The sequence below is a fragment of the Periplaneta americana genome, chromosome 2 (genome assembly GCF_040183065.1).
Source record: "Periplaneta americana isolate PAMFEO1 chromosome 2, P.americana_PAMFEO1_priV1, whole genome shotgun sequence".
NCBI classification, from domain to species: domain Eukaryota; kingdom Metazoa; phylum Arthropoda; class Insecta; order Blattodea; family Blattidae; genus Periplaneta; species Periplaneta americana.
Genome location: NC_091118.1, coordinates 200,268,529 through 200,296,146, shown reverse-complemented (window position 1 = coordinate 200,296,146; position 27,618 = coordinate 200,268,529). Strand labels below are relative to the sequence as shown.

Genomic DNA, 27,618 nt, shown 5'->3' with positions numbered 1-27,618 from the left:
CTCTACCAGACACTGATCCAATTTTTCCCTCTATATCCACAGACCTCAATTTGGGCTGACAACCATCAAGCAACCAACAGAATTGTGCACTCAATGTTGGTTGCTTGATGGTTGTCAGCCCACTTTGAGATCTGTGGATATAGAGGGAAAAATTGGATCAGTGTTCGGTAGAGTTCCCGGGTAGCTCAATTGGTAAAGTGTTGGTACGTTTAACAAAAGATCCCAGGTTCGATATCTGGCCTCGGAACAATTTTTCCCTCGAAATTATTCAAATCAACTTTATAGGAAGTTATACCTGAAAGGTTGATTTGCGTGGAAAAAAAAAAAAGAAAAAAAAAACTTTTCCAGAAGATGTAAAAAATTAACTTACTGTATTGTATACTTTTTTCAATTTCAATAAAAATGTTGCTCTTCTAGATCACAAGATATTTCATTAATTAAATTTAGACAGAAACTATAAAAATTCGTGTACTAACTCAGCAGCATATAAAAACCCCAAATTTGTGCTAATGACTCACCCAATGTGAAGTTACTCACCTTCTTTTTTGTTTCTTCAATAATAGCCTCATTCTCTGTGATTTCCTTCTTAATAATATCAAAGTCACTCAAAACGGAATTCAAGGTCATTTCATGTGACTCCAACAACCTCTTGGCTTCCTCGTCATCCCTTTCCAAATCCACAAGTGTCTATAAACATTAAAAGAAGAGATTATATAGACTTTAATAATGGTGACCAAACATCCTGACTTGGCCAGGACAGTTTCGGTTTTCAGAGCCATGTTCCTTTGTGTCTGCTAGGTTCGGCCGGGATGCTTGGATGTTCTGGTTTCCCCAAGTCAATTGAAATTACCAATGATTTGAGATTAGAAATGAAATTATTTAACTTTCAACACTAGTGAATAGTTATGAGTGTAGGCAGAGTTAGAGCATTAGGTTAAGTTGTGAGTAAAAAAATAAAAAAAAGTATTTCTCGCATTCCACCAATTAAACACAATTACAGAAATGAATCATTAGCAGAATTCCTAGCACGTTAGATATGCCACTCTTTTATTGAATAATATATGACATTCTTGGATCAGTTTCACAATCATAACTATGATAAGATTATTTGTCTATTCATGGCTCATAGGTTGATGCCCTTGTAAGTGCAGAAGCATACAGAAAGCAAGAGGCAGTTACGGCCGCGTGTAGAATAATATTTGTACATGAATAATTTCAAGGGAAAAATTGTTCCGGGGCCGGGTATCGGTCCCGGGACCTTTGGCTTAGTGTACCAATGCCCTACCGACTGAGCTACCCAGGAACTTCACCCGACACTGTCTCAATTTTTCCCTTTTTGTCCACATAATTCGACTGGGCTGACAAGACACCAGAAACCCACATCGAGTGCACACAAACTCTGTGTGACTTGAAATTGTGGTTTTCTGGTTACATATCTATAGTAACGTATATATTATGCAAATCTAGCTCTCTGTGAAGCAGACTACAATACTTTCAACAAGAAATGGATTCGGAACACCTCAAAATCTGTGCTTCAGTGGCTAACACATGATAATACACTCAGGGACAAAAAAAAAACCGGATACTTCTATATTTGCCTGTATTTTGTTGCCAATTATTTCAAAATGAAACAAAACCCATTTAAACAAAATAATGTTTCATTTAGCACCTTATACGACAACATTTGAAAAAAAAAATCCCTGATAAGAAAATTTACAAAAAATTACAAAGGGCGTATAACTATGGCATCATTTGGTCTAACTATTTTTTTCATTTTATGGTGCCTTAAACATTAAAAACTCTTTTTAGTAACGGGTATTACCCCCTCTGGCTTGAATAACTGCATCCATACGTCTTGGCATGCTCTCAATTTGGTTAGCAATGTCTTCTTGAGGAATAAGTTCCCATTCTTCGCCATGTGCTCACCTCAACTCTTGTTAACGATTCTGGTCTTGGTCGTCTATTCTTAACACGCCGTCCCAGCATGTCCCACACGTGTTCAATTGGGTTCATGTCTGGACTCCTTGCTGGCCATGGAAGAACATGGATTCCCTCTTCTTGGAGATAATCTCTGACCGCATGGGCAATGTGCGGCTGTGCATTATCATGCATTAAAACAAAATTATCGCCTATAAATTGGCCAAATGGCACAACATGATCAGCCAAACATTCATTTATATACCTGTCAGCTGTTAGTCTTCCATTTTCAACAAAAACCAACTCTGTACGAGCATCCGTACACACTCCTGCCCAAACCATCACTCCACCACCTCCATACGGCACATTTTCGGAAATGCAACACTGTGAAAATCGTTCTCCCCTCCTTCTTCAAACTCTTTCACGTCCATCAGGTGAGCACAGATTGAAACGGGACTCATCGGTGAACAGAACACAGCTCCACTGTCCATTTCTCCAATCCCTGTGATCATTTGCAAAACGCAGTCGTTCAACTCGATGCATCCTGAGAAGTCTGGGACCAGTTGCAGGTCTACTTGATATCAGTCAACTTGCTTTCAACCTCCTTCTAACTGTTTTGGCCGAAATTGGGCGTCCATGCATTTTAGCAAATTGCTGGGCTACACTAATAGCTGGCAGGTTGCGCTCCCTAAGAACTCTCAACACCATATACCTGTCTTCATTTGGATTTGTAGCTCTTGGACGACCCGAACCTGGTCTTCTGGTATATTCTAGAGTCTCTCTATACCGTTTTATCGCATCATGGGTTGTGCTTCTAGCCATATCCATAACATTTGCATTGTAACGTACACTGCGTCCATCATCGTAAAGGGCTACAGCTCGAGCCACATCTTCAGGTCGCATCTTCTTTTAAGACAAATGTTACAACCCCCACTTAAACTCAGAAAAAGTAAAAATAAAGAAATAACGAATGATAACGATAATGAAACACAAAATGGTTGAGACAATGGTTATAGCTGAGACTCCGAAAGCAAAATTGGAATATTTGGTTGTAATAGCTTGTTTATAAAACAAAAAACAATCAACAATGTATACACGTCTCCATAACAACAGATGGCTACCATAATATTGTATGAGAAGATAATGTTTTGCAAAATACCAGCAAATATTAAAGTGTCCGGTTTTTTTTGTCCCTGAGTGTATCTTTGAAAAATATTGGAGTGCAAGAAGTCAAATGATTTTATTGTCAAACGCCTGGCTTTAGAAAACAACAACAACAACAACAATAATTTCAAGTTTCACAACCATATAGAACAACCAGTAATATAACTGTTTTATAAATTCTAACCCGGTTTTTTGGAAGCAAAGTAGATGACAAAAGCTTCTCAAACTGAATAATAATAGACATTTCCCATAATTATTCTGCGTTTAATTCGTTTCTGTTCCTCCAAGATATTTGAATTTTTCCAACTCTTCAAAGGAAAAAATTTCAGTCACGGCCAGCCCAAGGCCACAGAGATCCGATGGGTGCGGACCGCCACGACAACGGAACAGCAAGTCCAAACCCCGGCTCTATAAATAAGGACAAGCAACCAGTCAGGTTATCAGTTGCTACAGGTATCCCTAGCAGGAGACTTCGACCGAGGATACCTAACCACGAAGATGTCTGCCGCAGTAGTAGACGAAACGTCTGGTAACATTTGTACCAGTAGACGACGGCATTTTAGCCCGAAAGCTCCATTTCAATTAGTTTTTTTTACTACGTAACATGGAGAACAAAAAATACATACTACATGTTTTAAATGTCATGTTAAATTTTTGAGTTGGTTACATACCGTATCTTTATGACTTTATGTATGAAAACTAAGTGTTGCATTCTGACCTTGTATTCAACAGCAGTTTATCTACTAAACATGAAGCTTCTGTCCATATACACAGCAAATTTCCAAAACCGATTCGTCATCTATTGAGACACATGTGTGTTGTATCATGCCGATAACATATTTTAAGAGGAGTCCGAGCAATGAGTGCTCCAACGCTATGTGCGAGCTGCTTGGGGAATAGGGAGGGTATGGTACCGCTCTTTCGAACTACTCCTCAAAAGGAGCGAGAGTCAAAGAGATAGCTCGCATCACTGAACGATTCCGACTCATCTCTACTGTAACTGTTATTTCGGAACTGTTGTTCGGAACATAATATTTTTCCGGAACCGGAACAGTTCCTCTTGGAAAAGAACAACTTCGCCCATCACTAATGTATACTGTCTTCCTCCAACGAGTTTAGTGCTGGGACCTGAGGTATTCTTGCCATAGGTGCGGGGGGATTGCAGGTAGATTCTTTTGTTGCTACAGCCAAGCCGAGCCGAGCGGAGTGGGAAGTATTAATCGTCCAAAAATATGCAGTCTTCAGTCTTATCCCTGATGTTAGCTATGTTAATATTATATGAATTACTCATTAAATATTTCACCGTTACAAGTCATTTTTAAGGAAACATGCTGTGGAAAATTTTTGGTTTTATTCTATTGGAATTTTAGAATATTTGTGATTGGTTCGTGAAAAACAGATTCCTATAATGTCATGCGAAAATCATTTGTTGGTGATATCTTAAAATACAAAATAAAGTAGTTATACTTCTGAAGTGAGTTCAGCAGTACAGTATATTTAAATTGATTACTTTACAAATTTAATTCAATTCTACTAATCACTAAATTTTATAGTTTGATTCTTCTTTTCATTTATATAATTGTAGTTGTATTATGATTTTCCTTTTTATTTATTTTATTGTATTTGTATTTATGGTGGTGTGATGGCCTTAACTTCACAAAAATAAATAATAAATAAATAAATGAATAATAAATAAATAAATAAAATTTTCTACAATACTTTTCTTCTCTGAACACGTAAGTACGAATAGTTGTATCTCTATCTCGCCAAAAATACGTTAGAAAACTAATAGGCATACTGCTCTCGTAAATTGAGCGAATGTTTTCAGTATGACTGTACTTCCTTCCAGACTGCCGCTGCCACTGTTCCCTCCCACTCCAGTACCGCGCTAGACTAGTCGGAACCGCATTCCTCTCAGCACTAAACTCCTCAGAGGATGACAGTAGGTATAGATCTTACCTTCAATAATGCCTCGTGGTCCTTTGCAAGGGCAATTTTACGTGACAATTTAGTATCATACTCAAGTTTAAGTCTCTCGTTGGATACCTTTTCACACTCCAATGTAACTTCGCGTATTTCAGCAATAAGCCTCACCATTTCCTCTTGTTCTGACTCTGATAACTGGGACACCATTTCCTGTTGAAAAGAACTCAGCATTTAATATTAAATCTTTACTAACTTACAGTCTTATTTCTCCTGTTTATGAAGTGTGTTGACTTTGTTCTGATACATGGGGTTAAGTGAGGATATGAACTGGGTACTTCATAAAATATTAACTTAAAGTACGGTAGTACTAGAGTTTCCAGATCTTCTCATCACGAATCCAAGACAGGTGATGATACTGTGTATCTTAAGGAGGGGGGATAATGGGTGAAATTTCTATTTTGTACATTTTTCAAACTACGTCCTAATATTTTTGTACACATAATCACGGTGTGATAGATAATGAGGTGATGAAGTTTCATGTCTGTGAGTCAATTAGTCTCTCATTTATTAATAAAAATATTTAGAAAAAATTCGCACATTCTAAAATGAAATGTGTCGCTCAAGTTTTTAGTAAAATGTTAGAAATTTTTTTTTTTTTTTTGCAAGACCAATGGCATATTTGGAAAAACATTATGCATTTGTTTTCCTATATCTTCACTACAAAAGGGGGAAAAATTTTTATAACCACGGCATACCTAGAAATATAAATTTTCTGTTGCCACTATGAATATTTAAATTTTTATTTAAAAAAGTATTCATTTCAACATAAAATCCATGCGCTATTTTGTTAACTACTGTGTATAGAACATGCAGTAAAATTTTCATATTCCTAGCATCAAACTTGCATGAGCCTTTACACTTCGAACCTCACGAGATGTGCTGAAAAAAAAAAAGTGTGAGGAAACAGCTTGTAAAATTTGCATGGAATTGAAGTTCAAGGATGCAGCCGTTTATATATTGCGTCATTTTTATGCTTTCGTATACTGCAGAGCACTGAAACTTGCTCAACATATAAATAAGAGATTAATGATTCATTTTTACAGAAAAACGAAAATGCAATTTTTGACTGAAAATGATCAAAATTTCACCCGTCACCCCCATTAAATGACTACACTTTTGAATTAACTGAATTTGCAATACAACTTTTTTTTTTTTTCATTTTCTTTAGGCCTATACACTTTTAAACTTGGCTCTGATTGACTGGACGGTGTGACTTTTGGTGTTCCAAATAAGTACTTTAGTACGATTCTTGGCATCTCTCAGTGCATTCCCTACCCGGAGATCCGATTGAGGGACTATTTTACTTCCAGAGAATTTTACACTGAGGGACTCCATGAATATAACAGTGAAAAATATAGTGGGACTGCGTTGGTGGTAATGCAGCTTATGTGGGTACCTCTTTGTTACTTGTTAGCTTAAACAACAAGTTTAAGACCCCTCACCACGACAAGGTGAGTACCCACGAGAGGCAACACCACTTGTCTGTGGTATAATAATCATGATGAAGATCTGGAACACATTCTTCTATACTGTCCATCCATAAACCACAAAACAAGTAAATTAAAATCATCAGTACCTGTTGCAGAAGACACAGCCCTGCAGTATATATTGACTACACCCCAACTCTGGCTACTAGCAACAGGCATCTATAATGAACACCGATCAAAATACCCCTCATTTCTCGTGAAAAACAACAACTGAATAGACTGCAGTGGACTATAGTGGACTTTATGTTGTCAGCAAACAGCTGGATACATTAAGAAGATTGATTGATTATACACTCTTAACACTTACACTAGCTGCCCTCGGTAGTGCAGTTGGTAAAGTGCTGGCCTTCTATGTTCGAGGTTGCGGGTTCGATCCCGGCCGACGTTGATGGCATTTAAGTGTGTTTAAATGCGACAGTCTCATGTCAGTAGATTTACTGGCATGTAAAAGAACTTCTGCGGGACAAAATTCCGGCACACCGGCGATGCTGATATAACCTCTGCAGCGTCGTTAAATAAATCATAATTTAATTTAATTTTTAATTTAACACTTGCACTATAGTATTATCGTTTTTATTTTCAGTACAACCCGATAGATGGTGTCAGGCGGAGTTGACAACGATATTGAACATAAGGTTGGATAGGGACTTTAAAAAAAAAATAAATAAGGAATTTTAAAAATAGTTTTATAGTAATGAGCAAAAAATTGTAATATTCCAGGACAAATATAACTCAATACAGGACACACTATTAAAATCCAGAACAATCCTGGTAAATACAGGACGTCTGGCAACCCTGGCAAAGTAAAGTAGTACACATCACATTAGCAGTGATATAGCGTGTGGACTTTGATCTGATGCATGGGGCATGTGGGTGTATGAACCATTATTTTATGAAATATTAAATAAAAGTAGTACACATCACATTGGACTTTGTTCTACTGCATGGCAACAAGTGGGTATATGAATTCTGTGCAATCAGTGGCAGCTCCTGGCCTATGTGTTGAATTACGTGAGAGGTAACAGGTCGAAATTCTTATCAGTTAAGCGGACTTGTGCATGAACACATGGAAGGAATCATTACAAGTCTGCTAATATCTGAACTGCAAATGCGCAAAATGTTGCAGCTATAATGTGATGTAAATTTTACAGCATTTTAAACAGTCATCTGTAGCGAAGTGTGAATTATTTTTAAATGCATGTCATGGATTTAAATAAATAACTGATTTTAAAAACAAGCTGGCAGCATAATTATATGTAACAACAGGTGTATTACTTACATGACTTAACTCCATCTCAAGGGCAGTCTTACGAGTAAGTAGAACATCTCGTGTTGTTTGCAATTGGTTCAGTGAGTTGTTTCTCTTCGTTGTCGCATCACTTATTTGATTCAAAACATCTGTCAGCTGGTCCTGATTCAATCTCATTTCTTGAAGTTCATTTCTGAAAGAGGATGGATGGATACTTATCATAGGTGGTTTCTTATTTAAGGACTAATCCAAAACAGCTCTAAACGTGTTGTAAAAAATGAAACGATAAAATGAACGTAGATTGTTTGACTCCAAACAATGTTTGTTGGGAAACGCCTCCTATTCTTAGACTGACAAGCTTTTGTCATCCAGTCTGCCTTCAAAAAAGCTGGAAGTTAAAATTGATAAAACAGTTATATTACCGATTGTTCTGGATGGTTGTGAAACTTGGATTCACTTTGAGAGAGGAACAGAGGTTAAGTGTGTTCCAGACGCTGATGTTATGGTTTTTGAGTCCTTGTGAAAATATCACTCATGGAACTTTTAATATCAGTCTTCTTTGGATATGTTCATTCAATATTATCATAATGAATTATTACTTGGGGATCTTCACCAAAATTGACACAAGTCTTCAAAGAATATCGATAAAGTACCTAAAATCACTAAGCAAGTACCGGTACCTATTCGGACTGAAAGCATAAAAATTTTCAGAGAACTAAAAATCTTATCTGCACCCTGCATATATATTTTAGAAATGGTGTTCCTTATTCATAAAAATATAGATTCCTTTAATAGATATTCAAACTATCATGAGTATAACATTAGAACATCCCCCAAAATATAAGTTACATTTGAACTACCACAGGTTTACCGGAAGTCTTACAATAAACTTCCACAAAATATCGAAGAACTTAACATGGGAAAAATATTTAAAAAAAGATAAAGAACATTTTATTATTAACACATATGTCATTTTGCACGAATGAATATCTAAATTTAAAATTTTATTAATTAACGTCCTCTCCTAGATACTGCCTTTGATCATTTTATGTTTCAGGTAAGTCAGAGTTGAAGTCAAGACAGGGAAAATGAAACAGAAAGACTGGATGGAACAGTGCCACACATGTCTGGAGACTGAAAGACAGAGTTTGTATAATTAAGAATGACCTTGTATAATCCATATTGTTTTTCGCTTTCAATGCATAATTAAAGGAATTTTAGTTTTGCATGAGAAGCTAATTCAGAATTAAGTTTATTTATTTTATATTGTATGTTATGTTATTTTCCTTGTGTACTAACAACGCCATAAATGCTTGTAATTCCATTGGTTAATAAAGATCAAATCTAATCTAATTCTTATAGCGAGACATTTCCTTAGTACCTTCGATGATGCTACAATCAAATTCAAATGTACTGCAATTTTCGAAAGTAAAATTATATATATATATATATATATATATATATATATATATATATATATATGTATGTATGTTGTATATACGAGGCGCATCCAGAAAGTAAGTTTCCCGATTTTTTCCCCTTGAAAGTAAACGTAATTAATCGTGTCAATTGAGCATGCGTAACAGATCTATGACGTATCAATCATATGCCAGCCGGACAGGTCCCGCCTGGTGCCAGTAGCGTGGCAGCAGTGGTCCAAAATGGAAGCTCTTATTCCTTCTCCCGCCGCCTGCGAGGTTCGGTCGGTGATAAAGTTCTTTAATGCACAAAGCATTGCGCCAATTGAAATTCATCGGCAGCTCTGACAGGTCTATGGGCCGAACATCATGAGTAAGCAGATGATGCGTCGCTGGTGTAGGCAGTTTTCCGAAGGCCGTCAAAGTATCCATGATGAAGAGCGCAGTGGGCGACCGTCCCTCATCAATGATGATCGTGTTGAGCTGGTGCGGCAGTGCATCATGGAGAACCATCGCTTCACGATTACGGAGCTGAGCAGACATTTTCCGCAGATATCGCGATCCTTGTTGCATGAGATTGTCACTAAGCACCTGCTGTTCAAAAAAGTGTGTGCAAGGTGGGTGCCGAAAAACCTGACACCGGAACACAAAATGCAACGTTTAGGAGCAGCACTGACATTTCTGCAACGGTTATCACGATGATGGCGACGAGTTCCTCGACAGGATCGTCACGGGCGATGAGACTTGGATTTTGCACTTCACCCCGGAAACCAAGCAGCAGTCAATGCATTGGCGGCATAGTGGATCTCTGGTCAGGACGAAATTCAAACAGACGCTGTCGGTATGGAAAGTGATGTGCACGGTGTTCTGGGACAGGAAGGGCATTCTGCTCATTGAGTTCCTTCCAAGAGGCGAAACAGTGAACACTGACCGTTACTGTGAAAGACTGCGAAAATTGCGACGTGCCATTCAAAACAAGAGGCGTGGAATGCTTACTGCAGGTGTTGTGCTCCTCCATGACAATGCTCGTCCACATACGGCTCGGCGCACAGTAGCTGTTTTGACGGAATTTGGCTGGGAGTTGTTTGATCATCCACCCTATAGTCCTGATCTTGCTCCCAGCGATTTTCACGTTTTCTTGCAACTCAAGAAATTCCTGTCCTCCTGTGAGCATTTTGGCAATGACGAAGAGCTGAAGACGTCTGTCACACGCTGGTTCCATTCACAGGTGGCAGAGTTCTACGACAGAGGGATACAAAAGTTGATCCCACGATACAAGTGTCTCAATTCTGATGGTGGCTATGTTGAAAAATAGCTGAAACATGGCAGTACCTGTTGCCAATAAATGTTTTCCTGAAAGTGTGTGTTCTTTTTTTTTTTTTTAAATAGGGAAACTTACTTTCTGGATGCGCCTCGTATGTAGCCTATACAGTAGAGTCCCGATTATCCAAACTTGATTATCTGGCCTTCCTTCTTCTTTTTTTTTTTAATTGTAGTAGTGTACAAACATAAAGTATCGGTACTGTACAATAACGAAGTTTTTAAAGTCAATTACATACTGTACTGTATTAAGAATAAAAACTCGTTTATTATGTACATGTTAGTAACGTCTTTCTACATTACTGACTCCGACCTTTGTCCCTTTATGATTACAGGATCAAAAATCACATAGCGCTCTCAACCTCCATATTATCCAGATTGCCCATGGACAGTCCGGATAATCGATACTCTACTGTATATCTATATTAAATATATGATATATGAATGCCGTAATGGATATTTTTATAAATAATTTCTTAACATAGTGGTTATTTGAATTTAAAGTTCCTGGTATTAAATAACAAACCCATTTTTATGAAGACAACGTGCAAACTCACTTCATTCGCACAAGTTCCCTCTCGTCTTTTTCTTTATCGTTGGCGAGTTTGTTCAATTTGTCCTCTGCCTTTCTAATTTTGCGTTCCACTCTTTGGATTTCTTTCTCTGATGACTTCATTAACTGCTGCTGGGAACTATATTTTCCATATTCTAAGATCACAGATTTTGACTTATCGACATGACCTGCTAATAACAATCCTGAGCTAAATATCTGTAAAGAAAATCGAAAATAAACAGGGGTTATAATTCATTTACTGTACCAGTAATGACTAAAAGAATATGTTTGTAAGAAATTGCAATAACAATGTTACAAATCCATAAATATGCTTATAGCATAAACAGAAACTAGATTAAGACCTAGAAATAAGATTGACGAAGCCATGATTTGTAAAAATCTTTATGGTGAATAAATTATTATTAAGCCTATTATTATTATTATTATTATTATTATTATTATTATTATTATTATTATTATTATTATTGTAGTAGTAGTGGTTAATTGTTAAATGATTTAAATTGTATTACAACGTGTAAACTTTAACCATATTTTATTTTTTTATTTTTCTATATGAATGGGTTATTTATGAAAGGGCCTAAGTCGCTAATTTTGTGAAAATGAGTTTGTAATGTAATAACTGCTCTTTGGGTGTAGATATATCGATTTAGATATGAAGAGGACTAAGTTTCAAACTCTAATGCTTTGTAGAATTTATGATACAATTTTTATTTCAGCCTTAATTTAAAAATTTCGGCTTGTAAGCAGTTTTTTCTTAAATTCCTAACAATTTAGTATTCGAAACTTAGGCCCTTCATAAATAACCCATTCATATAGCCTAACCTATACTATACTAATGCAATTATATCGGAATATGTATGGTAAGACTTTCCTGTGTTAAATTTCAACGTACCCCGTTTACATGTTTCGACCTATTTATGGGTCATCTTCAGAACTGTTCGTTGTTGGTCTTGGCGCCACTTGTTCTGTTTCCTGTGAGGGTGTGTTCCTGTGGTATAGTGTAGAGTCAAAGAGTGTGCGTGTTTTGAAGTTGAGTTGTGTGTTGAGAATTTCGTTGGGGTGTGTTTTTGTGTGTCTGTATCTGCAATTATATGTTTGTTTTAATTAATATTACCAGTAGTTAACCTTGTTCATTTTATCTCTTTATTAATACTGTATCATTGTTTTTTGAAAGCTGTAACACAATTATACTATTTATATTGTTTTAATTGCATTACTCTATTATTTTGTTTTTTATTACATTACTGTGCTGGAGTATAATTGAGCAACGGGTGTTGGCCAGCACATAAATATCAATAAATAAATAAATAAATAAATAAATAATAATAATAATCATTAATAATAATAATAATAATAATAATAATAATATTATTATTATTATTATTATTATTATTATTGTTGTTGTTTTATTATTATTGAAGTGGAGCCAGCCATAACTATTCTCTTACGTTTGCTAAGCATATGAGTGTTTAATATGTAGGCCCTAACACAGTTAACGTTTCATTTTCCAGCAAACTCCAGGCCACCATTTTGTTGTCCTGAATGTCTTCATCGCGGATAATGTGACTTTATAGACAAGAATATTTAAACAATTAATTCACTGAATATTAATTTTATTATGCATATTCCTGCCAGAAATATGAAAGAATTTAATATTAATTTTATTAGACCTTCATAATTTAAACACAATCGCAAAACAAATACCTTGTAGAATATTATACAAGATCACATTAATATAAAATCACAGATTTATAATTACTTACCTGGAGGCCATCGAGATCAACACAGTTCATGTTACATATTCCAGCAAAATCCATGGCAGTTTCTAGATTCCTGCAGAGGAGGGTTTTTCCAAATATAAAACTCATGACTTTGTTGTAGTCTTCAGCATAGTTTAATTTCGTTATGAGAGGTAATGCATCCTGTATTCAGTAACACAAGAAACTACATCTTAATATTATTACAGTATATTATTAACAATAAAGATGGCTGGCTGTGGTGCATGTACCATACTGAATAAGGCACTCAATCTTATCTTTGCGTGGAATAGGGACTTTAGGTTCGAATCCGAGAAGGAAAATTAATATTTGTCTGTTGTCAACAGTGGCGGTTCCTCGGGGGAGGGAAGGGAGGTACGTCCTCCTCACATTTTTCTTCTTTTGAAAGTAAATACCAAATGAAATATATGTCCTGAAATTCGAGGAAGATTCGATAATTTTTAAGTTCACAGCTATAAGAAAACCTTGGTTAATCGAGTTTTAAACCACGCGCACTCATGTACTGCTAGAAAACTGTGAGAAGAATGCGAGATTGTTTGTGTGGAGGAAAGTCAATCTATTCCTCCTTTACTGCAGTTAACACACATAGACAATAGCGCACTAGCGGCCAGAGAAAAAAACAGAGTTTTAAAGCGAGTAAATGAACAGAGAGGGAGGAGATCCTCCTCTGAATCAGCACATAAGCGGGAAATAGAAACCGATTGGTCGTGCAGCAAGCTTGCTACCACTGCCATCTAACGATGCTGCATTCAACCAGACTATAACTCATCTAGGAGGAGACACAATAAAAACAGTTTTAACGCAAAGCTATGAAAGACACCATATAAACTTTACTTTTTAAATTATAAATCAAAATATATTCATTGCACTTTATATAAGCTATGTTCATGGTTTGAAACTTTCGAGGATATCTGAAAGTTGAAGTTGGATTTATATAAAACAAAGAGGAAGTAGTTCTAAGTTAATATTGCAGATCTTTTTCTCTGAAATTCACTTCCATTCATTGTCTACTAGACAGGACAACAGCCAAGTTGTCAGTTTTGTACAAATATATTTGAAATTGAAGGTACTGCAAACTACATTATTTTTAACATAAAAAAATTAATTGACCACCGGCAGCTTTGAACAATAATGGTAGTATGACTTTACAAGAACTGATATTCTTCAAAAGCATTTGATACTGAACTTGTAAAATGTACATGTGACAACACAGACCACGTGGGTGGATGCAGTGTTCTCGCTTTCCTAACAGATTATTTCTCATTCCCATTTCCGTAAAATGGTTCCAGTTATGTGTTAGTAGCTGGTCTCTTCCAACACGTGTGATGCTGTAGTGTGCGTGAAAAATGCTGCGAGATTGTGAATTTCCTTGTAATTGTTAATTTGTGCAATTATTCAACAATGAATGGAAGTGAAAAAATATTATATTTTGGACAATTTAGGAAACTCAGTTTACAAAAACAGATTATTGCTATACAAAAGGGAAGGCCAACCCTAACACTACCTGGTCTTACATGTATGCATATAGGCTAATTTGTAGCTTGTTTCTCTCAAGAAGGTATCATTTTGCGCCGTTAACTTCTTTCCTCCTCTTAAGTAATATGCAGGAGCCGCCACTGGTTCTCAAGGTGATATTTTATGTTCTCCTCGGTTAAGAACCTGTGGAGTGTTGAGCCCACATTACGGTAGCCGTTATTTTGCACCTAATGCAGACACAGTGAACTCGCTGAATTCCAGCTGCGGGTAATAGCTTGATAATTAGGAACGCAGATCTGAGGCAGCTACTGGTTTTGAAGTCTTTAATAATTATTTTTCTTGATAAAATAAATTTTCCTGTATTGTGGAAGACATAAACATAGGCCTACTCATTGTGTGTGGATGTATTCACGAAAACCCTAGCGATTTCTGAAAGAACCCTCCATGTTGATCAGAAGGTAGCTCAGTTGGTAGAGTAACTGGCTATGAATTGGAAGATGCTGCGTTCAATACCGAGTGACAATGGGATTTTCTCGTTGTCAAAACTTCCAGAACGGGCCTAAGGTTCGTTCAACCTCCTATCGAATTAAGTACCGGATCTTTCCGGGGTAAAAGGTGGCCGAAGCATGGTGCCGACCATACCACCTAATTCAAGTGCCGAGGTCAAGAAAGCATGGAGCTCTATCTCCATCCCCCCAAGCATCTTCATGGCGTGCATAGGGGATACATTTACCTTCTATCCTTCACGTTAAAAAAAAAGAAGAAGACAATCATTCACCATATCACTTTATTGAAAACATAAAATTACTTAGTCATACGTTAAAAAGTGTTAAAATTTTAAAAAAAGGTATATAACTTTGACAGACGGACCGTTTTGACGTGATGTCACGTCTTCCTCAGTGTCTCCTGAACTACTGGTGATCTTGAATTCTGCGATGTGCATTTGTCGATCGTAGGGGTGGGGGTATGTTGCTCTTATGCTGGGGGCTGATTGTTTGTGTGTTATGACGTATCATGATGTCGAATAATGTGTGGGTATTGAACTGTAATTGTGTGTTAAGTATATGTTGTGGGTATGTTATTGTATGTTTATATATTTCGTATTGTTCTAAGATGTTTAACTGTGAACTTTTTGGTGTGATGTGTAAAATTTCCATATCTGTTTCTATATTATTGTATTCATGATTATTGTTGATAATGTGGTCTGCATAATTTGATGTGATGTAGGGTTTGGTTATAGCTTTAATATGTTTATTATATCTTGTGTGAAAGGATCTTCCTGTCTGTCCTATGTAAAAATGTGGGCAACTATTGCATTTTAGTTTGTAAACTCCAGTTGAATTACATTTATTTGAATGTTTAATGTGATTATTTAGATATTTCTGTGTTGTGTTATTTGTGTCACTTTATTGATCCATTTAGAGATATTGCTTTGTAACCCTTAATGTGTATCACTCTATGTAGGTCTATATAATTATGTATGTGTATACAGGGTGCATACTAAATTCCATCTTCGGAGATCAGGGCGTAATAGACCACATTAAAACAAGCATAAATAAGATAGGAAACACTACTCTATCTGGCAATTTTTTCCAAATGTGTAAAGAGGCAAGTATTATTTCCATAGGAAACTCGGCCTGGGTAGCATAGTCGGTATAGCGCTGGCTTTCTGTGCTCGAGGTTGCAGGTTCAATTCCTGCCCAGGTCGAGAGAGGGAGAGAGGGGGGAGAGAGAGAGAGAGAGAGAGCTAAGAAAATTCCTATAATTGCGTGAATATGTCTTTGTTTTATTGTTCTTTATCTTTAGGGTTACGGATAATATGGTTTCGCTCATTGCTTATTCACTTGTAAGTAGATTACACAACACTCGACAGATGGCAGCACGTGTATGCTTGTGCAGTATCTAGTGGTGACTTCTTGAATTTCGTATTATGCTAAAAATGTAAGATTTTCTCATTAGGTATACGACGAATAAAGACATATTCACGTCAAAATTTCTAAATAGCTAAAATAATACCGAGTGAAGAATTTGAAATAAACATTGGTGTCAAACAAGGTGATCCATTAACAGCAATTTTATTTATCATTGTAATAATAAAACAACTAGATCTAAGAGGTAGAGCCTGGACGAGAAGTTATGGCACCAGCGCGAGGGACGCATTTTAGTTCATTTGCTTGGACTCGCCCTCACACTCAACTGGAGGGGTGTTGGGTTAGTTGGTTACTAGCATTCCGAGTGTTCAGATCGTTCTGCTACTACCGCTATTGCTAATACTGAAAACATTGTCCTTCTGAGCGCCCTCATTATGGCATTGTCTAAGGTGTGAAATCATAGAGTAGTTCATAGTCAAGGACATGAAATAGCATACAATGTATGGAAATTCATGTCAGAAGAGGTTGTAAATGGAATATCAATTTCATTGAAAAGCGTGTGTGCAAGAGTACTGGCTGCCACTGGTATTTCAAAGCGAACCTTGGTAAGAATTAGGAAAGAAGAGAAAAATAATGAGGCAGGAACAGCAGGTTCTTTCTCAAATCCGGAAAAATCACAGCCGAAGAAGACTGTTATAGCTGTAGACAGTTTTGATGAGGAAGCCATAAGAAGACTCATCTATAATTTCTATGCTACGCATAAGCAGAGGCCGACTCTGCAACCGCTTCTTCCAAAAATGGATATCAGTGTATGATTATGTTTGCATTGAAAGTGAGCACGTGATGGACAGTATTTTGGAGAACTTTTCCATAAACTTAGGGACATCTGATTCCAGCACAGATCAGTCGTCTGATTCGGACAGAGAATAAAAATATAAAGATGGAATAGCGGGTGTAATTCCATTAGGTACCTTCGGACTCTTGAGTAGGAAAGTGGTGATACTAAAGTAAGACGAATGTTTTTAGAGAGAGATGAAACGGATATCCCTGCCACTCTGAGCTTGAGAACCGTAACCCAAACAACCCCCACTCCTGTACCCTGCTGGCTGGCAATTTAAAACTTCGCGCAAGTTGGAGCCATAACATCTCGTCTCAGCTCTAACATAAGTACCAGACTAAAATAATGCATGGCATATGAAGATCAACAAGAAATATGCTAGCATTAGTTGAAACTTTCAAATTATTGAAAGGGGAATCAGACAAATATGGATTGATAGTTAATAATGCTAAAACTAAATATTTAAACAATAACACAAAAAATAGAGAAGGAAAGATCTTAAAATAGGAAATATTAGTTATAAGGAGTAAATTCGTTTAAATATTTAGGTTTCATTATAAACCAAAATAATAGTATAGAAGAAGAAATAAATGAGAGAACTGCCCTAGGCAATAAAGCATATTTTGCGAACAAAATTTTGTTCAAAAGTAAATTAATATCTAAGTCAGCAAAATTCAAATTATATAAAACAATTATAAGATCAATTATGACATATGCATATGAAACCTGGGTGTTGAAGAAAACAATAAAACAAAAGCTTTTGATTTTTGAAAGGAAAATTTTGCATAGGATAATGGGACCAATGAAAGAAAAAGATGGTATAGTCGGACCATCGGATCTGTGCCCCTGTAAGATATGCGAACTGAACTCTAATTCCTTCTCAGCCTCGGTAATTCATTTCTCTCCCTGCATTCCTATCTCTCTCTTTTCTATCTCTCTCCCTTTCTGTCCCCCACTACTCACAATTTTGACCTTCTTGCGGGACAGTTTACAATATTTGCACTTGCAGTCCAGTGTTGTCAACTCAACATGAATACTGTAGCATGGAGTGGCGAAAGAAGTAACTTATTATTAAGCAAGTACATAATAGCATTTTGCGATGAAGAGAAACAAACAGGTCAATATCTGTTTCCTATAAATCAGGCAACGAAAAGAGCAACTGATATCACAGGTGAGGCTTATTTTATTTCAACTGATTATGTATTAAAATTACTTACTTAACTAATACTAATAATACAACATTTATGTAATTTATATAGATAGGTCACAACTCGTAATAAAGAAAACCAGGAGAGAGGGAGTCTGTGCAGGAGATGAAAAGCTAGTCACCAGAGAAGAACAGACCAAGGGAACTTTTAATTATTGTAGATGATATGAACCGATGTATTTTAAGAAGAAAGATACAAGAATTTTATACCGTTCAGAAAGAAGTTTCAACATTGAAGAAATTACTGAAGCTTGCGAGAGAAGTAATAATTTCCAAGTTGGAGAGAAAAACTACGGAAAGTGATTCGAGACATGGGATTTAGGTTTAAAAAATGTAGAAATACAAGTTGTATTTTGATTGAAAGAAATAATATTATAGCATGGAGGACGAGTTATTTATGACACCGTTTGACGGAAATTTGGCAACATCCCTATTCAGCAAGGTTCGTGGCCTGCTGTTCAACATGGTGGGAGGAAAGCAGGTGGAATTGAGTTAGTACAGGCATTAACTTTTCCAAAAACGACGATAGCGCTGAAGGGGCACAGATCCAATGGTCGACAATACATGGAGGATCCAAACCAACATGGAATTAAATAAAATAATTAAAAATAAAAATATAATACATTTTATTAAAGCTCAAAGACTAGGATGGTTTGAACATGTAAACCGAATGCAAAATGACAGACTGGTAAATAAAATCTATCAGTGGCAACCTCTAACAACAAGAGCAACAGGAAGACCAAAAAATAGGTGGAGGGATGACGTACTAGAAGATATAAAATTATTAAGGATTCAGAATTGGCCCAAAAGTATCCAAAATAGAGAGAAATGGAAAGAGATCGTTGAGAAGGCCAAAACTTCAATGAAGTTGTAGTGCCTTAAGAAGAAGAAAATAATACTGATAAGTGATAACAATATTAATTAAGTTTCTCTAGAATTAGTAAAGTAATTCAACTTACATTGGTGATTGGATATTCACGGTGTTTAACCTTAAGCTGCTGCAGAATTAAGAAGTTAATTTCTCCGGGCAGATCACTGCGATTGAATTCCTTTATTATTTTGAAACACAAATTCATATTGGCCACTATGTGATGGAAAAGCCTGTAACACACCAAGTTCCAGTGTTATAGTTGTGACACACATACCGTAAGTTAGTAATAATTTTTAAGCACATATACAAAACAGGTATAGACATCAACAAATATGTGCATACAATGGTACAACATAATAAAACTCAAGCTGTTCTGATCGCTCAGTGTTAGAGGCTAGACTTATTCTATGAACTTGGCTTCGATCCAAGACTTTTGACTAGAATGACAGCTATTGTCAGTGGTGCACAAGATGAGATGATGAATGCCTTCCTAGCAGTTTTATTTCCCTCAAGTTTACAAATTTTATTTTACATGTAAGTCAGGATAGTCATCTCCTGAACTGAGAGAGAATTGAACAGACGATCTTCCAAATGCAAGGCAGAAGTGGTAATCAATACACCACCGTGTTCGATTATTATTATTATTATTATTATTATTATTATTATTATTATTACTATTATTATTATTATTATTATTATTATTATTATTATTATTATTATTATTATTATTATTATTTCAAAAAGGCATATGACTCGGTTAAGATAGAAGTTTTATACAATATTCTTATTGAATTTGGTATTCCCTAGAAACTAGTTCGATTAATTAAAATGTGTCTTAGTGAAACTTACAGCAGAGTCCATATAGGTCAGTTTCTATCTGATGCTTTTCCAATTCACTGCGGGCTAAAGCAAGGAGATGCACTATCACCTTTACTTTTTAACTTTGCTCTAGAATATGCCATTAGGAAAGTTCAGGATAACACAGAGGGTTTGGAATTGAACGGCTTACATCAGCTTCTTGTCTATGCGGATGACGTGAATATGTTTGGAGAAAATCCACAAACGATTAGGGAAAACACGGAAATTCTACTTGAAGCAAGTAAAGCGATAGGTTTGGAAGTAAATCCCGAAAAGACAAAGTATATGATTATGTCTCGTGGCCAGAATATTGTACGAAATGGAACTATAAAAATTGGAGATTTATCCTTCGAAGAGGTGGAAAAATTCAAATATCGTGGAGCAACAGTAACAAATATAAATGACACTCGGGAGGAAATTAAACGCAGAATAAATATGGGAAATGCCTGTTATTATTCGGTTGAGAAGCTTTTGTTATCTAGTCTTCTATCAAAAAATCTGAAAGTTAGAATTTTTAAAACAGTTATATTACCGGTTGTTCTTTATGGTTGTGAAACTTGGACTCTCACTTTGAGAGAGGAACAGAGATTAAGGGTTTTTGAGAATAAGGTTCTTAGGAAAATATTTGGGGCTAAGTGGTATGAAATATTAGTATTATGTTTTATTTAACGACACTCGCAAATGCGTCGCCGGATGTGCCGGAATTTTGTCCCGCAGGAGTTCTTTTACATGCCAATAAATCTACTGACATGAGCCTGTCGCATTTAAGCACACTTAAATGCCATCGACCTGGCCCGGGATCGAACCCGCAACCTTAGGCATAGAAGGCCAGCGCTGTACCAACTCGCCAACCAGGTCGACAAGTGGTATGAAATTACAGGAGAACGCAGAAAGTTACGCAATACAGAGCTGCATGCATTGTATTCTTCACTTGACATAATTAGGAACATTAAATCCAGATGTTTGAGATGGGCAGGTCATGTAGCACGTATCAGCGAATCCAGAAATACATATAGAGTGTTAGTTGGGAGACTGGAGGGAAAAAGACCTTTGGGGAGACCGAGACATAGATGGGAGGATAATATAAAAATAGATTTGAGGGAGGTGGTATATGATGATAGAGACTGGAATAATCTTGCTCAGGATAGGGGCTGATGGCAGCAATGAATCTCCGAGTTCCTTGAGAGCAATTTGTAAGTAAGTACTTCGGTAAGCTTTTATACCTTAAAAACATTTCACGCGAATCTTTTCCAAGTCCATCTGATACAAAAATCACAGATCTACAGCAACTGTTTTTAACACGGCCCCCTTGTATAAAGATAGAAATCACTGAAATAAAGAAGCATCAAAATACGTTATTCATTTATTCATTAATACAACGTCGTCAAGGGTGTGTGCTTGTTAAGTGATCAGTGATTACGTTGTAACTATTGAAAATGGATAAATTCTTAATAAAGAAAACTGTCCAAAATAAAACTGCAATGAAGGGAAACAGAATAATAAATTGGGTAGTAGTAGTGGCAGTGAAACTGATAGCACATATTCATCATCGCTGCAAGGATTAACGAAGGGTGAACAAAAGTAGTTAAAGGGGAAAATTAGGAAAAAATAGTAAGTAAGGACCGTAGTTTTCAACCACTTCGGGTTAAGCAATTTCCATGGGTATTATATAAAGAATCAGACAGCCACTGGCGTAGCTCAGTCGGCATAGGCGCTAGTCTTCCGAACTGAAGTTGCGTTTGGGCATGGGTTCGATTTCTGCTTGGGCTGATTACCTGGTTGGGTTTTTCCCGAGGTTTTCCCCAACCGTAAGGCGGATGTCAGGTAATCTATGGCGAATCCTCGTCTTCATCACCACTAAATACCACCCACTATCACCAATCCCATTGATGCTAAATAACCTTGTAGTTACATCACATATTCATTTGTATGAGGTCTCGCCCACCTCATTGAATATTACACGACTACTCTGAAGTAGCCAATATGTATTATTACTATTTAATACGAGAAAAATTCGTACCGGCACCGGGAATCGAACCCAGGACCTCTCAGCTCTGCGCGCTGAGCGCTCTTTCCAACTGAGCTATACCGGGACACGATCCACGGCGCCAGCCGAACCCCTCTCGTAATGCTTTTACGGCCTTACTACCTGCATTTAAGACGATACACGTCATATATGCAGGAGCACATATTTAAATGACTTTATGGCCATAGGTAGGCGAGACCTTATACAAATGAATATGTGATGTATTAACTGTTAGCAGTTGTCATAAACTGATGTTGAATATGGCCATAAAGTCATTTAAATATGCGCTCCTGCATGTATCACATGTATCATCTCAAATGCAGGTAGTAAGGCCGTAAAAAAGCATTACGAGACGGGTTCGGCCGACGCCGTGGATCGTGTCCCGGCATAGCTCAGTTGGAAAGAGCGCTCAGCGCGCAGAGCTGAGAGGTCCTGGGTTCGATTCCCGGTGCCGGTACGAATTTTTCTCGTATTAAATAGTAATAACTTTGTAGTTGATACCGTGTCGTTAAATAACGAAAAAAAAAAATCAGACGATGTTATTCTCTGTAAAATATGTATGGACTTTTTTCTAGAAAAAAAAAACCGTTAAACTTTTCTTTGTGCACATTCCTACCTCCCCCCCCCCCACAATATTTCAAAGAACTCGGCGCCTATGATCTCTTGCCTCTTGTGATGTGATGGATATTTTACATTTTGTGCGATTTTCAATGTTTTAACATTGCTATTTAATATCCATAGTATTACTACCATTAACCAGAAACTTATATTTCCATGCTCGTAATCCATTACGCAAATCTTTCAATGACAATGAGAAGATCTGTGTTTGTGCACGAGCTGCTTTTCCAAGTGGCTTACCAAACTGTTTACACATGCACCATTTACATATTATTCTGCAGCAGTTGGCAGACACAGTTATTTACACAATGTAATTATCTCGGTACACCAGCTGTAATCTTTACTCAGCTTCTAGTCTTTGTTAAGCTAAGCCAACTGAATAATATGACGTTAATACAAGACTTAATCAACTTCACTAGAATAAGCGAAGAAATAATTCTAAAGAGTTTGTGCTTCAGACATCTTATTTACATTTAAATTAAATATATCGCAATATGATGAATTGTATATAGGCCTACTGTAAATTGAATGGTTGTCTGTATAGCTCAATTGATGAATTGTATATGCTGTAAATTGTATAGTAGTCTGTATAGCTCAACTGATGAATTGTTTATGATTATAAATTGAATTAATCTACTTGATATTAATTGCACAAATTTGTATAGCTTAATGAAAGTATGCTTGTAAATTAAATTATACCGCTTACTTTGTATTGTATATATTTGTATGGTTTTGGCCGATGAATTGTATATGCTTTAAATTGAATAGTAATCTGTATAGCTCTGTTGATAAATTGTTTGTGTTTGTAATTTGAAGTAGTTTGCATGATATGTATTATCAATTTATGTGTATCACAACTGGTTGAATTGTTTATGCCTTAAATTTAATTAACTTACTTGTTTTGTATTATACATATAGCTCAACTTATGAATGATCGTTTGTGTTTGTAAATTTAATAATCTGATTGGCTATGTATTGTATACTTTTAGTAGAGCCATCGATGTAGCTCAGTCGGCAGACTCGCTGGGCTGCTGATCCGGAACTGTGTTCGGGTTTGGGTTGGATCCCCCTTTGGTCTTTGGTTTCTTCCGAGGTTTTCCACAGCCGTGGGACTGAAGCCGGATGGTCTATGGCGAGTCCTTGGCATCAACCCCTTTGATTTGATTACCCCCCTTTGATTTGATTACCTGGTTGGGTTTTTCCGAGGTTTCCCCAACCAAAAGGCAAATTCCGGGTAATATTTTGGCGAATCCTCGGACCTCACCTCATCTCTCTACATCTCTCCAAAATATTGTAAAAAATTGCACAAAATTGTAAAAATTGTAGAAAATGACTAAATTGTAAAACTGTAAAAATTTGTAAAAATTGTAATTGTAATATTATAAAATTTTGACTTGTTCCACATCTTAAAGCTTCATTGCTCATGTAAGATCTATGGAATAAAATGAATGAATGAATGAATGAATGAATGAATGAATGAATGAATGAATGAATGAATGAATGAATCTCTTCAATGTCCCTGGTTAACTGGCTTTATGAGCGCTGAACCTGGGATGGGCCCTTACACTTAGGTACCGTATACTTTGTGCGCTCTATAGACTAAATGTGATGATTATCCAAATTCGATAGGTGGCCTGTGTGGCATTCGTGAATCCGATGCTGATAGATGGATCATCCTGTCTCAGTCCCTGATACAGTGACAATGTTTTGTTTAGCCGTGCGGCTTTCATTTTCCCGTCCTTGCCACTAGGAGCTTATCTGCGGCCAAGTAGCCACCCTGTTTGCCGGCACTGAAACATTTAGTATAGGAATTTGTACTTACCCAGCTCAAAGTAGGTGTTGAAAATGTCCCCCTACCAACTGCTACACACTGTTGACACCTTCTTATGAAATTGTTAATTACTTTAAGAAGTTCTGCTTCACTGATTGACTCGATTTCAGCTCTTATATAGTCTTTAAGCTCATTTATTGTATGTGGGTTTTTTGCATGAACCTTATCATAGATAGAAATCGCATGGTGTTAAATCTGGACTTCGTGGGGCTCACAAATATAGTAGTAGTACTGTATAATAATGTTTATACGAAAAACCCGCACACAATAACGAGCTTAAAGATTATATAGAGCTGAAATCGAGTCAATCAGTGAAGCAGAACTTTTTAAAGTAATTCACAATTTCATAAGAAGTTGTCAACAGTGTGTTGCAGTTGGTGGGGGACATTTTCAGCACCTACTTTGAGCTGGGTAAGTACAAATTCCTATACTAAATGTTTCAGTGCCGGCAGACCGGATGGCTGTAGATAAATTCCTAGGAGTGGGCGACAGGTAAATGAACACCGCGCAGCTAAACAAAACAGTGTCGCTGTAGAACCAGGTCTCGTCTGCATATGAGTAGCCTGAGAAGGCTATGCGACCCATAGCCGCAGCTCTTCCTATATCAGTGTCGAAAACCTGTACAGTCTGAGTGTCCAATTAATACCCAGCGACGCTTTCCTTTGAAGAGATAAGATAAGAGTTTATCTACTGATTAGGCCTTCTTAGATGCCACTCCAATCATAAGGAGCGGTAACTTACAGATGCATCTACACGGTTCAACTTTTCTTTCAACTTTAAGCATTCAAGCAATGCATGCAAAAGTGAAAAAAATGCATTCAATTGTCCATGCTTTTTTCCACTAAAAATGACAGCGCATGTGGTAATTGAGAGCTACCTATCGCTACAATTAATTGTTGTGGACAAGCACATTCTGAGGAACATCATTTCCAACATATGCTGTAGTTGTCTGCCTATGACGGGTCCTCTTTTAAATTGATCGCTATATATATATATATACAGTAGTGGCAAAAAAAACCAGATCGACAGAATAATCAAAGTCCCCGAAATGAGCCACTGCGCATGCCATGCCCGCATTCACAAGACAGCGAGTAATCTATTGAAATTGTTGTAGTTTCGACTGCTGACGTAGCCCATTTCGAAAGCCATTAGAAAATAAGCTGGTAAAATTTATGTTCTGGGAATAATAAGTTAAGTAGTAAAATATCGCTGCAATCGAAAAGTATTGGGAATAAATTTGAATAAGGAACAAAAAAAAAGTTTTCTTCCCAGGCAGGATTCGAACGACGAAAGTCTTAGTTACCAGTTTATCGTGCTCTGGAGTGAACAAGGCTCTGAAATCAGCTACAAGAGTCAGTCCGGTTTTTTTGCCACTACTATACATATACACAGAGGAATGAAAAAAAAAATAGCGGGATGGTTTCCCCCTTTTAATTCATAGACGTAAGGTAAGAAAATATACCGTGTGATGTACTGTCTGTGTTTAATCTAGACCTACAAATATATTACAGTAGTTTAAGTAGCATGCGTTAAAATGGAGTCACAAATGCATTACATACTAAGAAGTGCCAAGAAGTAAAGGCATAGTTTTAAGCCGTTTCAAAAGGAACCGGGATTCCATTCCCCTGCATCCCGCCCCATCACAAGTCCTGTATATACATATTGGAAGCAAAGGCTAATTTTATTGCGATTTCTCGGTCTCTGATAGTGAAAAACCCTGACAGAGCTGATATTTAACCCTTGTGGTGAATTTCAGTGAAGTCTGGAGGGCCTAATTACTCAAATACATTCTCCTCATCTCCACGCTGGAGTCTGGGCCTCCTAGAATCTTTTAATATGCGAAAGAGAGAATGGTGTGCAAGGAGGAAGCTACCGCATTTATCTTTCCCAAGAAAAACAACAAACATAGCATGATGAGCCTTCCCACGATGGTAAAAGATTCTGAATGTAAACTATTCCCCCTTTGGGTGTCCTATGAGTAGTAATGTGGGTAAATGATAGCTGTGAACAGTATGAGATGAAGATAAAAACAAGACAAAGACTATGGTTATCGGAAGAAAAATAAAGAAGGTAAAGTTATTGTTATGTCCGTTAGTTATATGGGGCTAAGAGGGATGAAGTTACAGGAGAATGGAGAAAGTTACACAATGCAGAGCTGCACGCATTGCATCCTTCACCTGACATAATTAGGCACATTAAATCCAGACGTTTGAGATGGGCAGGGCATGTAGCACGTATGGGCGAATCCAGAAATACATATAGAGTGTTAGTTGGGAGGCCAGAGGGGAAGAGACCTTTGGGGAGGCCGAGACGTAGATGGGAGGATAATATTAAAATGGATTTGAGGGAGGTGGGATATGATGGTAGAGACTGGATTAATCTTGCTCAGGATAGGGACCAATGGCGGGCTTATGTGTGGGCGGCAATGAACCTCCGGGTTCCTTAAAAGCCATTTGTAAGTAAGTAAGTAAAAGTAATGAGGCAGTGGAACAAATGGACAGCTTCAAATACTTGGTGTGTACTATAAGACGTAATAACATGAGCTGCTGCCAGGAAGTAAAAAAAACGATAATAATGGCAAAGGAAGTTTTTAATAGAACTTCTGCGAACCTTTGGAAAAAGAACGAAGGAAGAGACTAGTGAAGTGCTTTATGCGAAATGTGGCATTGTACGGGACAGAAATGTGGACATTACGACTAAGTGAAGAAAAATGACTAGAAGTTTTTGAAATGTGGATATGGAGAAGAATGGAACGTGTGAAGTGGATAGACAGAATAAGAAATGAAGCTGTGCTAGAAAAAATGGGTGGAAAAAGAATAATGCTGAAACTGATCAGAAAGAAAGAAAAAAATTGGCTGGGTCACTAGCTGAGAAGAAACTGCCTTCTGAAGGATGCACTGGAAGGAATGATGAATAAGAGAAAAGTTTGGAGCAAAAGAAGATATCAAATGATAGACAACATTAAGATATAATGGACTGTACGCAGAGATTAAGAGAAAGGTGGAAGATAGGAGAATGCTGGGTTTGCAGTGAAAGACATTCTTGGGCAAGGAACTTTGAATGAATGGATTATTGGATATCTGTGTAATTACGTTACACTTCGAAAAGACTTAACTTCAGGTTTTTAGA

General features: G+C 36.9%; 1 protein-coding gene across 1 annotated transcript in view; it reads right to left on the bottom strand.

Annotated features, from left to right (window-relative positions):
• Nucleotides 1-27,618, bottom strand: part of LOC138695042 (structural maintenance of chromosomes protein 3-like) — a 116,452-nt gene that overhangs the window by 19,726 nt on the left and 69,108 nt on the right. The window contains exons 14-19 of the mRNA XM_069819376.1: nucleotides 19,245-19,386; nucleotides 12,879-13,037; nucleotides 11,099-11,310; nucleotides 7,834-7,996; nucleotides 5,041-5,217; nucleotides 538-687 (exon numbers count right to left, since the gene is read on the bottom strand). Coding sequence (XP_069675477.1) covers nucleotides 538-687; nucleotides 5,041-5,217; nucleotides 7,834-7,996; nucleotides 11,099-11,310; nucleotides 12,879-13,037; nucleotides 19,245-19,386 — 1,003 coding nt within the window. The remainder of the gene's footprint in view (nucleotides 1-537; nucleotides 688-5,040; nucleotides 5,218-7,833; nucleotides 7,997-11,098; nucleotides 11,311-12,878; nucleotides 13,038-19,244; nucleotides 19,387-27,618) is intronic.